The sequence below is a fragment of the Neopelma chrysocephalum genome, unplaced genomic scaffold (assembly GCF_003984885.1).
Source record: "Neopelma chrysocephalum unplaced genomic scaffold, ASM398488v2 Primary Assembly neopelma1_97, whole genome shotgun sequence".
Lineage (NCBI taxonomy): Eukaryota > Metazoa > Chordata > Aves > Passeriformes > Pipridae > Neopelma > Neopelma chrysocephalum.
The window spans coordinates 1,946,065-1,959,963 of NW_020897760.1; the positions used below are offsets into that span (position 1 = coordinate 1,946,065).

Below are 13,899 nucleotides of genomic sequence, written 5' to 3' on the forward strand. Positions count from 1 at the left end.
GGGGCCGGGCCGGTGCCAGCGGCGGGCGGGGACTGGCTGCCGGCGGCCGGGACAGCGCAGCGGCGGCCGCGTGATGAGGGAGCGGAGCGGCACCTCCGGCGGCGCTGGCGGCGGCTCGGGCGGCCCCGCCATGGACAGGCGGCCGCAGCGCCAACCCGAATACATGTCCGTGTGCCTCTTCGCAGAGGAGCCCTACCAGAAGCTGGCCATGGAGACGCTGGAGGAGCTCGACTGGTGCCTGGATCAGCTGGAGACCATCCAGACCTACCGCTCCGTCAGCGAGATGGCATCCAACAAGGTGAGCCCATATGCGGGACGGGGATGCGCAGTGGGGATGCGGGACGGGGATACGGAGCGGCGCGGGGAAGCGATGCGGGATGGGCATGCAGAACGGGGATGCGGTGCGGTGCGGGGCACGGCAGCCTGATGCCCAACCAGTCTGCGCGTCTGTCCAGGACGGCAACTCCAAGTTAGTGTCGGGAAAGGGGGTGCACGGAGGCACGGCCAGGAAAGACTTGCAGCGGGCGGCGTGAAGAGAGCGATCCGGGGCGGTGAGGGGAGAGTAGAGTGATCACTGCCGCAGGCTCATTTCTGAGAATTAAAGAGGTTTCAGTTATCGCTGGTCCCTTGGAGCCGACATGACCAGGAACACTGTGCAAACGCATTTACCAGCTTACCACTCCAAAAGTCAATTAACTTCATTGTTGTCTGTCCGTAATAACGGCGAACTGTCAACATTGTGGTCCGGGATTTTATGGCTGTTTTGGCTTTCGGTAGCGTTTTAATTTGGTTTTTAATGCGCTGGGCTGGCTCGGCACCACTTGGCAGCACATGTTGAGGGTGCGAAGGGAAGGATGGTGCACAGGGAATGATCTCCGAGGGCAGCAGCTCTTTCGGGGTTTCTAATGTGAGCGAAAGGGGAGTTGTGAGTTTTTTTGCGAGGAGTAAAGTGCTGAAGTGTGTTTAAAGTCAGGAGGAGAGCAGAGTCCCAGGAGTATCCTGAGAAGCAGCAGAGAGGGAGGAAAGCGAAACGCAAGGTTTGAGCGCCTGTGTGCAACTTCTGGGAGCTGGTGTTCCAGCCCCCGCTCCCCGCTGGATCTGGGCTCCCGCGCATCAGCCCAGCTTCGCTCCCGCATCTCCCCGAGCCTGCCCGTCCCTGGCGGGGCGGCCGCTGCGGGCGGGCTGCTCTCCCTGCCCCGGGGCCCGACCGCCTCCCCGCCGCTGCCCGGGGCTGCCAGCAAAGCCGGCACACGCCCGGGACGGGCTGGCAGCTCCCAGCCCTGTGCCTGCCTCTTCCAAGGATCCAAGACAGCGGTTCCAGCCCTGCGTTATCCGCTGAAGCGGTCACGGTCCCACATTCCCAGCCCGATCCCGCTCTGGCTGCGGGATTCAGGATGCGGGTTATGCCCGCCGCCTCCACGTCTTTGCCCAACTGCCGTGGTTTTAAACCTAGTTCTGCCCGAACCCCATGTTATTATTTTTTTTTTCTTAATTGGAAATTACTGAAATCAGAAATGCTGAATCATAAACTGAGTTTTTGGAAAATAGTTAAGCAAATAAATCTCATGTTGTTTCAACTTCCTCCTCTGGTAGTGATTACCACGACGTGCAGGGGCAAAGGAAGCAGTAAAAGTTTTATAGGTCGAGCTTTCAAGAAAGGAATATTATTTTTTTGTTTGAGTTTGTGTTGAAGGAAGGCCGGATGAAAGTTGAGAAGGGTTTAGGCTGCACCTCCAATATGGAGACTGATGCCCTTCGGTTTGAGGTTACTTATTTTTGCTGAGTGACAAATCTGGACTTGCGAAGGTGAAAGACTTAACTAAATTGCTTATGTAGCAATTAAAAGTTGTGGTCTCTCTGTGTGCAGATGACTTACAGCTAGGTTAAGCTAAAGGTTCCTGAAACTCTGTTCTTTCATAACCCATTTCTGAAATGTTTGCGCTTTTTGGTAAACTTCCAGTTTCACAGTTTTCATCTGTGAAAGAGAAGCATAAAATGGCCTCACACCTCGCTTCCCTTTCCTCAGCAGCAGTAAATATTGACACAATTCATGGTATGGTTTGGGTTGGAAGGGACCTTAAAGATCATCTCATTTCAACCCCCCATAATTGGGGGGTTTGTGGTTTTCGGGGTTTGGTAGCAGACTCTGCAGTCTGACAGTGCGAGGTTGGAAACCTGCATCTTCATGAGAAGGCTGCAACCGTCCTCCATCAGGCAGGTCTTTCCCTATGCCAAGTATCCCACTGCCAGCTTCACTCAAAGGCATTTCAATTTGTCACCGGTAAATAGCAAAACAGTCAGATGTTTTGAAAACAGGATGCTTGGGCTCCACATTATTAAAGAAAAACGGAAGGAGAAACAGTATAGATAGGAAGAAAGCAAATAGCCTCGGCATGCTCCCAAGTGCAGGAGCAGTATAAACAGTGACCTATCTTCCTGACCTCCGCTCTCGCCAGTTCCTGGCCCTGCGCCACCCAAGCCAAACTACGTCATTTGAGACTGATAGTAGGCATGGCACAGCTGTTGCAAGTGTGACTCGAATTTCCTGTCTCCTTCCTGACAGACGTAGTTTAGAAAATCCAGAGTTGCAACAACAGCAGAGAGAGAGGGAGGATCTCGGCATACGTGTTCGCAGGGTGATTCTCAGAAGCCCTGCACGAGAAAGGAATCGGTGGCTGGGGGGAAGCACCATGCAGGACGGCATCCTGGCTTTGAGCTGATGGGTTTCGGAAAGCAGCGGTTAAAACATGTGCGTATACTTTTTTAAGCTGTGAGTTAATGACAGGAGGAGTGAGGAAATGAGCAGCCAATCTTCCAGTGAGCTAACGAGCCGATTGCGCTGACATCAGTGCGAGCAGAGGGAGCACTGCCGCTTGCACAGCGGGACCTGCAGTCCCACGAGCTGGGATCCGACAGAAAACTGGCAAAGAGGGAACTCTGTGCCCTGGAGTGCTGTCAGTGTTCCTGAGTCCTGACGCATTATCCGAGCAGTGCTTGATCTGCAAACCAGCCCGAGCCCTCGTGGCTCCAGCTGCAGGACTGACTGTGCACAGTGCCCTTACCTTTCTAAAGTAGAGAAAAAAAAAATTACCCACAAAATTACCTGGTTGCAACTGACATGAAGGGAATTTATTTTCCTAACGCTATACTGATCTTTTGCTGTGAGCTGATATGGCCCTGCAGCTTTGCAATGAAACAAAATTACCTATAAGAAGCTCTGCAGGCACTCAGTACTGCCTGAGGAAACAGACCACACTTATTTATGTTATTGTAACATATATATTCTTTTATTCCTGCATTTATCACCCTCTCTAGCTCCCAGCTCAAGCAACTGCTGTGTCTCAGAAGGGTTTGTGACTCAAGATCGTGATGATGAGGAAGGGGATATTTTCTCTCTTGGTGGCCACCCTGTAACGTTGTGTTTGGCATTGGGCAGCTGTCCCCAGCCTCACTTGTCCTGCAGACAGAAATGCAGGACCTGCTCAGCTCTGTTCCCTAATATAGCATTTGGGATCTAGGGGAGGACGTGCTCAGTGCATCTCCTGATTCATAAGAAGGAACAAGTATCTTTCCCAGATGAAGTGCTGGTCTTGCCAGCTCCAAGTTTTTGTGGAGCCATAATGTGATAAAATTGAGGGATGAAGTAAATGTATTGATTCTCGGGAGCTACCTCCCTGTCCGTGCAGGATACACCCAAAAGGTGCTAAGCAGCGCCTTTCCATCTCCTTAAATTAGACCAGTCCCATTTAGAGCTTTTTGCAGTCCATCAAGTCCAGAAAATGTCATTTGTGGTCTGTGGGAATATTCAAAGTTTAGGTGAACAGAGGTGGTGTAATGAGAGTTCCTGCTGTGTGCTCTCCGACTTTGAAAACCCACTTCTCTTCCCAGGCTGTTCGTGCAGCTACACCCACTGCAGAGTAAATCCTTAAATTATCTTATTTCGTCTTTAAAGACATCTCTGTTACTCCCAAGTGCTGGATAGCACAACTCAAATCTTGCCACCGAGGGCCGTGTCCAGCCAGCAGCTCGGAGCAGCAGCACAACGGGGCTCCGCGCTTGTATCTTGGTAGCTCGTGAGCCAGAAGCCACTAAGATAAACAGAACTGATTTCGTTTTGCTTGTGTTTCAAAGGGCATTTCGGTCAGAAAAGAGGAGCAAGGCCGCACCTCGCTTTCAGGAGAGAGTGGCTAAATAAACATCTGGACACTAATGTAAACTGCTGAGGTCCGCGGTGGAGGTCGAGGGCGGCGCGGGGCCAAGTGCCAGCGGTGTATGTGCCGGGCTGCACAACGTCCCCGCTCGTCCTCCTCCCTCCTGCCAGTCTGTCAGCCTCCAATATCGTCCCCTTCCTACGTGATGTTTCCCTTAAGTGGTGCCGAGCTGTTTAGTCTTTCCCTTGCTTTTCGCTGTAACTTCCTTTGTTTAATAAGCTTTAAAATAGCCGAGCGCCGCACAAAGAGAGGTCTGTTCGCTGGTGCAGCAGCCGACGAAACAAAGAGACTTCCACGTCTCCTGTTTTTACAAGCCGGGATGAATCACTGAGCTCCGCACGCGGTTCCCCGGCCGCACGCCGGTATTCCCCTCGCCCGGGGACACTCGCGGTGCGGAAGCGGGGGTTGGAAAGCTGGGAGAGCTGTGCTCCCGGAGCGGCCCCTGGCACTGCTCCCCGCGGTCCCGCAGAGCCGGTCCCCGCAGAGCCCCGCGCACGTCGTGCCGCTTTGACGTCGGCGCTCCGTTAACTGTTTCGTTCACGTCCAGCTGCGGGCGGCGGAGCGGGACACCACACCGGCGGGATGCTCCAGGAGGTAGGAGCTCTTTAGGGCTGAGGATGGGAATGTTATCTCCATCTTTGTGCTGTTTGATGGGGTTTTATTCGTGGTGAGGATGTCCTTGTCCTTGAGGACAGGGGACTGCGTTTCTACAGTGATGCGGAAGCCAGGGTTTGTCACAGAGACACTCAGGAGTGATGAACAAGAGGTTCCAGAGAAGGCTGCTGGGTGAGGAGGGAACTGGCTCTGACCTAGACTGTGAAACCCCTCAAAGCTCCTCATGGACGTTCAGGATTTGGGAAGCTTGGTCCGAGTCAGCTCCTCTGTATCAATTCTCATCATCATGATATATGGACTTCTAGAGTAGCTGTCTCTATATCCATCATATTCCTCCTCCTTTGCTCTTTGGCCTCTAAAATATATCATTCTAGTTGTATCAGTTAGCTTATAGGTGCATGATCCTGATGGGTCCCTTCCAACTCAGCATATTCTATGATTCTATGAAATACGCCATAAAAGTGGGGTGCGGATAGTTGGGGCCATATGCATTTAACAATCTAATATTTTGCTCTCGCCAGCCCTCTGGTCTGTCAGTGCCCAGATATCCTAGTTAAACTGATTCAAATATTTTAAAAAATGAAATATTGGAAATCTGCAGTGTTGGCTGTGGGAAGTGTGGGTACAGGATTAGGAGTACCACTGTTTCAGATATCCTCCTAGAGCAAAGCGACTCTGAGTGGTGGATGCTTTCTCATCTTCTGGGACTGATGTGGTAAATGTGTGGGAAAAGCCCATCTGAGGGAGATCCCACAGCCATGCACAGCATATGTGCTGCTGATGCAGAAATGAAGGCTTTGGGGGTAGAAATTTGGTTCAAATCTCTCTTCCCAGGAGCCTTTGTGGGGACCTGTCATCCCTCCTCCCGGACACAACAGTGCCCAGGACCTTCTGACATGTCCTTTAAACAATCCTGCGTTTACTAGGACATGATGGGTTTTAAGAGTTCTGCATTCTCAGACTTTTACGTTATAACATATTAGGGTGGGGCTTAAATAAATAATAGCTCAAAGGCAGGTTCTAAATGAATCATGATCTGAGGGCAGGACTAGAGAGTGACTAACTGTTCAGAGCAGGGACCTCTCTGGAGTGAAGCGAGGATGCTGGAGATGTGTGACATCCCAGAGGAGAAGCATCACTTAAAATGAAGGTGAGCTATGAAGGTTTTCAAAGCAGGGTTTAATACTTGGAGCAGTCCTACTTCTGATCCTGATTTTGTGGACCAGGCCAGTTTCCATAATCTGACTCCAAGTCCTAATTTTTCACCCAGTTGCAGAGCAACTGCATTCGCTGGGGCAGCTGGCGATCCAAATATTTGCACTAAGTGAAACCTAATTGAAAGATGGTGTGTTATCAAAGGCAGGACATGTTGTGGAGATTTATTGCGTTGAAGACTCACCATCAGAGCTCTTTAGAGGGAGAGATTCCTCTGATTAAAGCCTTTGCTCAGTGTTTAAAGCCAACAAACCAGAAGTGCCTCACCTTGCTGCTGGTTTAGCATAGCTAAATGATGTGCTGGTTTAGCACAGAAAAATGATTCTGCAGTGCATTTGCCTATCTCTATGTGAGAAGGATTTTTCATTTAAATGTATTTACATTAATTAGTGCCTTCTGTATGGTTTTGATGCTTGGATTAGGCTCATTTTCATTTTGGCAGGACCAACTACCACATTTGGGGGGGGATACTGTATTGTAGAGCTATCCTGACTTCTTGCCAGGACTTAAACTGACTTCTTCCTGGGACTTACAGTGACTTCTTCCCAGGACTCACTCTTTTGTCCCATGTTTTCTGAAGCAAACAGACTTCTGTCGATTAAAAATTGCCAGATTTTTTTCATCATGGGCATCTTTGAAAAGTCATCTCAGGGCACAAAGTTATTTGAATTTTCCAGAGCCTGTTCTCCTACTCAGGTAAAACCCCAGCTGAATTTGCCTAAATGATGACTGCAGAGCTTGATTCAAATTTAAATTAAATTTAAATTGCTACTTCATACGATTAACAAAATCCTGTGTTTAATTGCATTGCTCTCTTGTTAAATGACAAATGCTCTTCCCTCTCAGTTGTTTGTTGTTTGTTTGATTTGGTTTGGGTTTTTTTTCTGAAGATTGAGACTATAATCCAGGTTATTTAATCCATATGGCCGGCATCTCCTGGTTCCACAGAGGAGTAGGGATGGCTCTGCCTGCTCCCTGCGAGTGGCTGGGTGGTTTGTGGGCTCTCCTTACGTAGTCGTTTGGCTTCCTCTGGCACTGAAGGCCTCAGCAGTGTGGTTTGCATGGGTGTGACTGACACAAGATTTTGGTCTGAGATCTGCAGCCTCCTGCAGCACTATCTGCTCTCCAGGCCACAGATGTTGTCAGCTGCATCAGGTCTTTCTTTAATCAACTTTGTGTCAACAAACAAGCTGCTGTAGGTTTTAATTTTGCTGGTGCTTCCTCACCTTCAGCATGGGCTGGTTCTCGTCACCTCTCCTTCCCGATTCTCCTTCTGCAGTTAACAGGACAAACATTTTTCAGCCTGGTAAAACTCTAAAAATGATTTTGCAGAATGAGTGGTTTTGCTTGTTTCTGCTTTTATTTTCTCACCTCTTATTTGAGTGAAGAATAAAGGCAGTGCTGGGATGAGAAACTGGTATGAACAGTCACCCCACTGCATTCAGCTGGTGATGGGTACCACCTTTCTCAGGAAAGGTGATACTGTTCTCAGGAGTTACCCCTTGGCTGTGATGTGCCACCTGTGTGATTCTTCCTCCCAACAGCGCAATTTATTTTATAAAATGAACCTTTCAATGATGGACAGAGAGTGCCGTTCCCTAGAGATCATTGATGAGCTTCTGGGTGGTTCTTGCCCTGTGTAGTTTGGTATTAATGGGGAGGAAATCCATAGAAAATCCAGTAAGATGAGATGTAGACTCCAGATATTAATTAAGTCTGTATTAATTGGCTAGAAGAGGCCTAGTCTTCATGTAGGAAGAGCATTTTGGATGACGCAGAAATCAACCCAAGCTTCTTCCAAAGAAACCCAAAGCTTCAGTTCAACCTTCAGGCTGGACCAAACCCCACTGACGTAGTTTTTCCACCCAAGGAGACACACAGTGTGTGCTTTGTCACATCACACGGGGAGAAATAAGTGTTGGATGGGGCTCAGAGCAAGCTGGTCTAGTGGAAGGTGTCCCTACCCATGGCAGGGGGGCTGGAATGAGATGTTCTTCGAGGTCCCCTGCCAATCCAAACCATTCTAGGATTCTGTGAAATCTTAAACTCTCCCAGTCCTAGTATTTCATATCAATCCAAATGTAAATCTAACCCAGGGTCTGTTGGATCCCAAATGTAAACCTAAGCCAAGGTCTGTTGGATCCCAGGTGCATCCATGGTGTTGGATACACCGAGGCTGGCATTCCTGGGCCGGAGCTGCTGCGGGACTGCCCGCCGGAGGAGGCAGAAAGCAGATTTGGCCCTGCAGGCATTTCTCCGTGTGCCAACACAAACCCAGGCAGGCACACCTTATAAACACATGACACATTCATTTTCAGGAAAGCAAAGGGGGTGGTTTCTCCATGACCTTACCCATTCCCCCGCAGCGGGTGGAGGGGTTTTTCCTCTGCCTTACCCGTTCCCAGCAAGTGAGTAACATGCCCCGAGCCTGCTTTGAAATGAAGAAATTCAGTATGGTTTCGAAGCAGCGCTAATCCACAGTGCTTTCCTTGGGCAGGATCCTATAGGGAGTTTTTTCTTTCCGGCATTCGAATGCAATTTGCATATTTCAAGTCTCATTTGGCTGGAAATGAGCTGGAAAGGCACACTCCGCTTCAGGTTTCAATTCATCACTTTTTTAAGCCCCGTGTTGCGTAAATCCGTCCCACCCAAGGGAGGTTCTGCTGCTCTCAGAAATGCTAAACTTCACGGGTAAAATCTGAATATTGTTCTGTCTACATCAGATATATGTTATTGCTTTCATGAGCAGCCACATGCTGATTTATGGCAACATGCTATTTATTTATCAACATTTACATTGTGGATTTTTAAATTATTCTAATAACATCAGGCCAACAAGTTGGTCATGATGTTGCTCCTTTAAAGTCTTCCTTTGAACATATATATAAATCAACTCTGCTTTGATGTGAAATTGGAGATTTCATAACCGTGTGTTTACTTTTTGGTTTAAAAAATAAGCTGAAGGGAAAACAAAAAAACCCCAAAAAACAAATAGTACTTTGTATCTCATTAAAAATAGTTTCTAGCACATTAAACATGATATTGTTTTAGGAAACAAGAACTAGAAAGAGTTGCAAAAACATTTGATTTTTTTAATGACTGATAGTTGACTGCAACCATTCCACTTTTCTTCAGGCACTGAAATACAGCTGAAAACTTTTTCCTTTAGTGCTGATTAGGGTGAAACAGGCTCGTCTTTTTTATTTAAGCATTTAAATGCACCTTCCCATCACCCTTCATCTGAGTGCCTAGAAAGGAAAATCAATAGGAATTATGAAGTAACAAGGACTGCTGCAAATTTGTTTGACACGATCCTTTCTGTGAGTGATGTAAGAGCGGGAAAACACAGGGTTACTGCTCCTACAAATTAAAGAATTTTAACTCTTGACTTGCAAACTTGCCAAGAAACAACAAAAGAAGTGGTCCATACTTTGAAAATCCAGGAGTTTGGTCTGCTTAAGGGTTCAGTCTCTGTGCAATACAGGAATGAGGTCTGTCAGGGTGAGAGGGCTGGGTATAACAAGCTTCATGCTTCTTAAGCAGGGGGATGATATTAATCCCATTTTTTTTAAAATCTGCAGTAGACTGTCCCATCCATCCCTTCTGAGCACCCAGAGGTCCAGACAGAAGCATTACACACTGGCTGTCTGACCCGGTTGCCGTACACATGGATGAGTAATTTCCCTCCTGTGTGTAAATAATTTCCGATGGGACTCTCGTTCCCGCTCCGTCACATGGGCAGGTGAGCGTCAGCTCTTCCCAGCTCCCAGAGCTGGGCATCCAACTATTCCCAGGAGTAGAGCTGTTAAATGGAGTTGCACCAAAGTTTAATTGCACCTCTGGACCTGCAGTAATTTACCTGAGTAATTAAGTGAGGAGGATTCAGCCCAGCTGCTTCTGTGCGGAATCAAAGGCGAAAGTAACCCTTGTACCACAAATCCTTTTGTTCTGGGGATTTCTAGGAGCGGTGGAGGAGCGAGGGATGTAACGTTTGCGTCAGAAGGGTGGGTCACCGGGAAGGGAGTTTATAAACACTTTAACACACTGGAGATCTGCACCGAGATTCCTCCATCAAAGTGCGGGGTGGGACCCCTCTCTCCATAGGTACTCCAGGACGGAGCCCCACAGCATCTGAGCAGCTCTTTTATCTTGGAATTGCCCTCAGCTCCTGCAAATGACTAAAACTTTTTTAAGCAGCCTCTTTGCATAAGGACTCTTGGCCTCAGGGAACCCCAGCTGGTATAAATTGACTTCAAAGGATTTACATCAGCAGCAGATACATCCTCCTGTCTTTATTCTGCCTGTGATGCACCAGGAACACCTCTGCTGCTGTACTCCAAAGGGGAATAGGAACAGGAATAACAGCAGGATTTATCACTGGAGCCAGTGCAGGACTGAAAAGGCCAAGAACTGTCTGTCCTTCTTCATGGATTTCCCTAAGAGAGAATAGAGTTGTGCCTTCCATAAAGAGCCAGAAGAGTGGGAATTTCCATACTGAAGCACTGGGGACATTTCCCCATTCCCATCTGAGTTATACCATAGAATCATGGAATAGTTTGGGTTGGAAGGCACCTTAAAGCTCATCCTGTTCCACCCCCTGCCATGGGCAGAAACATCTTCCACTAGCCCAGGTTGCTCCAAGCCCTGTCCAACCTGGCCTTGGACACTTGCAGGGATGGGGCAGCCACAGCTTCTCTGGGTAACCTGTGCCAGGGCCTCACCACCCTCACAGGGGAGAATTCCTTCCCAATATCCCATCTAACCCTGCCCTCTGGCAGTGGGAAGCCATTCCCCCTCGTCCTGTCCCTCAAGACCCTTGTCCCAAGTCCCTCTCCATCTCTCTTGGAGCCCCTTTAGGCACTGGAAGGCCACAGTAAGGTCACCCTGTATCACACACAGTGAGCCCAGAGCCAGAACCCTCCCAATGCAGCTGGGCTCCTACATCTGGCAAATTCTGTCTTAAATTAGGCCAAAGTTTCTTCTTCTGCCCCACACTCCAGTGAAGGAGTAAAAGCAAATATTGCAACTTCTCGTGGAGAAAAATCCTAAGCAGTGAGGATTTGGTGTGGGCAGGCAGGAGGGGAATTGTGAGTGAACTTTCCCAATGGTAATCAAGGAAATTACCGCCCGCATGCATGACTGGAAAGCTGGAAAGAAACTGTAGATTCCCTCAACCAGAGGATGCCTGGGATAGGGTCACTGCTGGTAATCAAAGAATGATTCAATTCTGGTAGACTTAATTTGGTGCAGATGACTTCTGCAGTAACTTCAGAGCATGCAAAACAGGAAAGCTCCATGCAATGCTGTGGCTGTTTCTCACACAACCCTCCAGATGGTTCCAGAGTGTGGTGACTCGCTGGGAAGGTCGGCTGTACCGCCATGTGTCTTTGGATATGGAAAATTGCAGTTAGGCTTCATCTTATTTCCATTATCTGCACTGTTCTCATCAGCTGATTGTGTTAATTGCATGGTCCTGTGGTCGGAGTTTCGGGTAGAGGGAAGGGAGCACTGAGCCCTTTTCCTGATTTTAATTCTTTTTAAGGGAAGCACCCTTGAGTCATTCCCTCCTGTGTCCACCCTTGTGCGTGCACGTGCCTCAGTTCCCATCTGTGCAGCAAGGCTATGAGTGCTAAATTCCTTTGGAAAAGGCACTGAGATGATTATTAATAATGAAAATCGCAGCACAGGTCCACATGCTGCTGATGGGCATTACCGTAATTGCCCGTGTTGCTGATGGGCATTACCATAATTACGAGGGGACAGCATGAGCTCTCTGAAGCCCCATCCCTGTGTTTGCCTGGCATGGAGCAGTTGGCATTTTCTCATCACTACCTGCAATCTGTTTGTTTTACCCTTTGCTGTCGCATCGATTTAAGGACCTGATTGTTACAGAGGTTTGCTCGTGACATCAGCCACTGATCCCTGCAGAGGCAGCAACCTGCTTGCTCCCTGCAGACAAGTGGCAGAGCACTTGCCAGGGCATCCTGACATCAAGGGTAGCTCAGGAAAAATCCCAAATACACCCCATGAGCAGTGAAGACAGCCGGCATGCCTTGGTCCATGCTGGACTGTATGTTTTTGAAAGGGCATCGTGTTATTAAGTAAATCTTGCTTAGGTGCCAGCATCATTCAGATGGCAAATCATAATAAACTTTGCAAATCCTCTGAGAATTCTCACAGCTCCGTGGGTGTCTCAGCTGGGTTTGGCCCTGATAGTCCTTCTAGCAGTGCTGTGATTCTGCTGCGTGTGTTTATAAAAGGTTGCTGATTAAAAGTCTGCAAAAGTGAAGGAGATTAAGGCTGTTGAAGGAGCTGTGGGGGACAGATTCCCTGTTACAGATCGGATATGAGGATCCTGAGGTCGTTTATCTGTCCTCATCTCTGCTGCAGATGGCTTGGGTGACCTTGTACAGACCATTTAATTGCTCTGTGCTGCTGTGAAAAGAGAGCAGCTGCCCTTTGTGCTTTATGGAGCCAGTTGTGAGGTAAAGGCATTTTTATCAGATGTTTGTCCATCACTTGGGATCATTTAACTGAAAGGGGCGATTGTATAGAAAACCCGACTGATTCAGTGGTGCTTAAAAGTCATTTGTGTGATCATCTGATGATGGTGTTTTCCTTGTAAAGATAAAGGCCTCGATCCAGAGAGTGTTTCAGCACATGCTTGGCTGTCAGGCTGTGGGAGTGCTCACGTGTCTCTGGCTGGTGCTTGTGACCAGTGAAAATACGTCACTGTGAGGAGTGATGGGGTCAGAGCCCTCCTCCCCTCCCACGACCTTTCTCTGCCTTGGTTTTCATCCTTGCTGCCACTCATCCTCCAGCACTAAGGCTCCTCTTGGGAGTTTCAAAAATGCTTTTGTCCCTCTTGGTTGGCATGGAGTATAGAGGAGACCCTGTGAGCCAAAGCCCATGGCCCAGTGCTGTGGAATGTCCTCCCGGGCAGCCAGCATCCTTCACGTCCTCCTCCTGCCCATATCCCATGAGATATCCACCTTCACATCCTGTTCCTTCTTGTGTCACGAGACAATATTTAAGCTGTTTGAGTAACCTGGAAAGTGAGGCCTCACTGTGTGACATTGAGAGTAGGTTTAGATTAGAGATTGGGAGGGAATTCTGGGCTGTGAGGGTGGGGAGGCCCTGGCACAGGTTACCCAGAGAAGCTGTGGCTGCCCCTTCCCTGGGAGAATTCAAGGCCAGGTTGGATAGGGCGTGGAGCAACTTGGTGTAGTGGAAGATGTCCCTGTCTATGGCAGGGGGTGGAATGAGATGAGCTTTAAGGTCCTTCCCAATCCAAATAAGTCCATGATTCTACAACACTGGCAGGGCAAGGCAGAGAATGCTGCAAGAGAATCATGGAATCATAGAATGGTTGGGGTTGGAAGGGGACCTTGAAGATCATCCAGTTTCAACCCCCTTGCTGTGGGCAGGGACACCTTCCACTAGAACAGGTTGCTCCAGGCCCTGTCCAACCTGGCCTTGGAGACTCCCAGGGATGGGGCAGCCACAGCTCTTCTGGACAACTTGTGCTAGGGCCTCCTCACCCTCACAGGGAAGAATTTTTTCCTAATGGGAAAATAGTGAAAATTTCCTGAGAGGAGAAAGCAGGGATGATGATGGCAGTGTCCCCAGCAGGTAGCACCCCATCATTGGTCTGCACGGACAGCCACAGGGTAAAAGGGAGGTACCATCAGCTTCCCACCTCTGATAATAATGAATTTAAGGAGAGAAGAAGGTGGGTCACAGCTTCCTTTGCTCCATGTGCTTCTTGTAGCTGAAGGCTGAGCTGGAGTCCCATCTGGATGTTCTGGAGCCATGCCTTCTCCAGCCTGGGCAAACAGGGAGCAGGGACCAGGGGCAC

At 48.8% G+C, this 13,899-nt stretch overlaps 1 protein-coding gene across 6 annotated transcripts in view; it reads left to right on the forward strand.

Annotated features, from left to right (window-relative positions):
* PDE4B (phosphodiesterase 4B) overlaps positions 1-13,899 on the forward strand; it is a 201,714-nt gene that overhangs the window by 172,432 nt on the left and 15,383 nt on the right. For 3 of the 6 annotated variants that reach the window (XM_027694445.1, XM_027694446.1, XM_027694447.1), the window contains one exon: positions 186-298. In XM_027694445.1, the coding sequence (XP_027550246.1) occupies positions 186-298 (113 nt within the window). Of the gene's footprint in view, positions 1-148; positions 299-2,555; positions 2,750-4,778; positions 4,806-13,899 lie in introns of those variants that run through there. The other 3 variants (XM_027694452.1, XM_027694450.1, XM_027694451.1) reach the window with 3 other exon arrangements.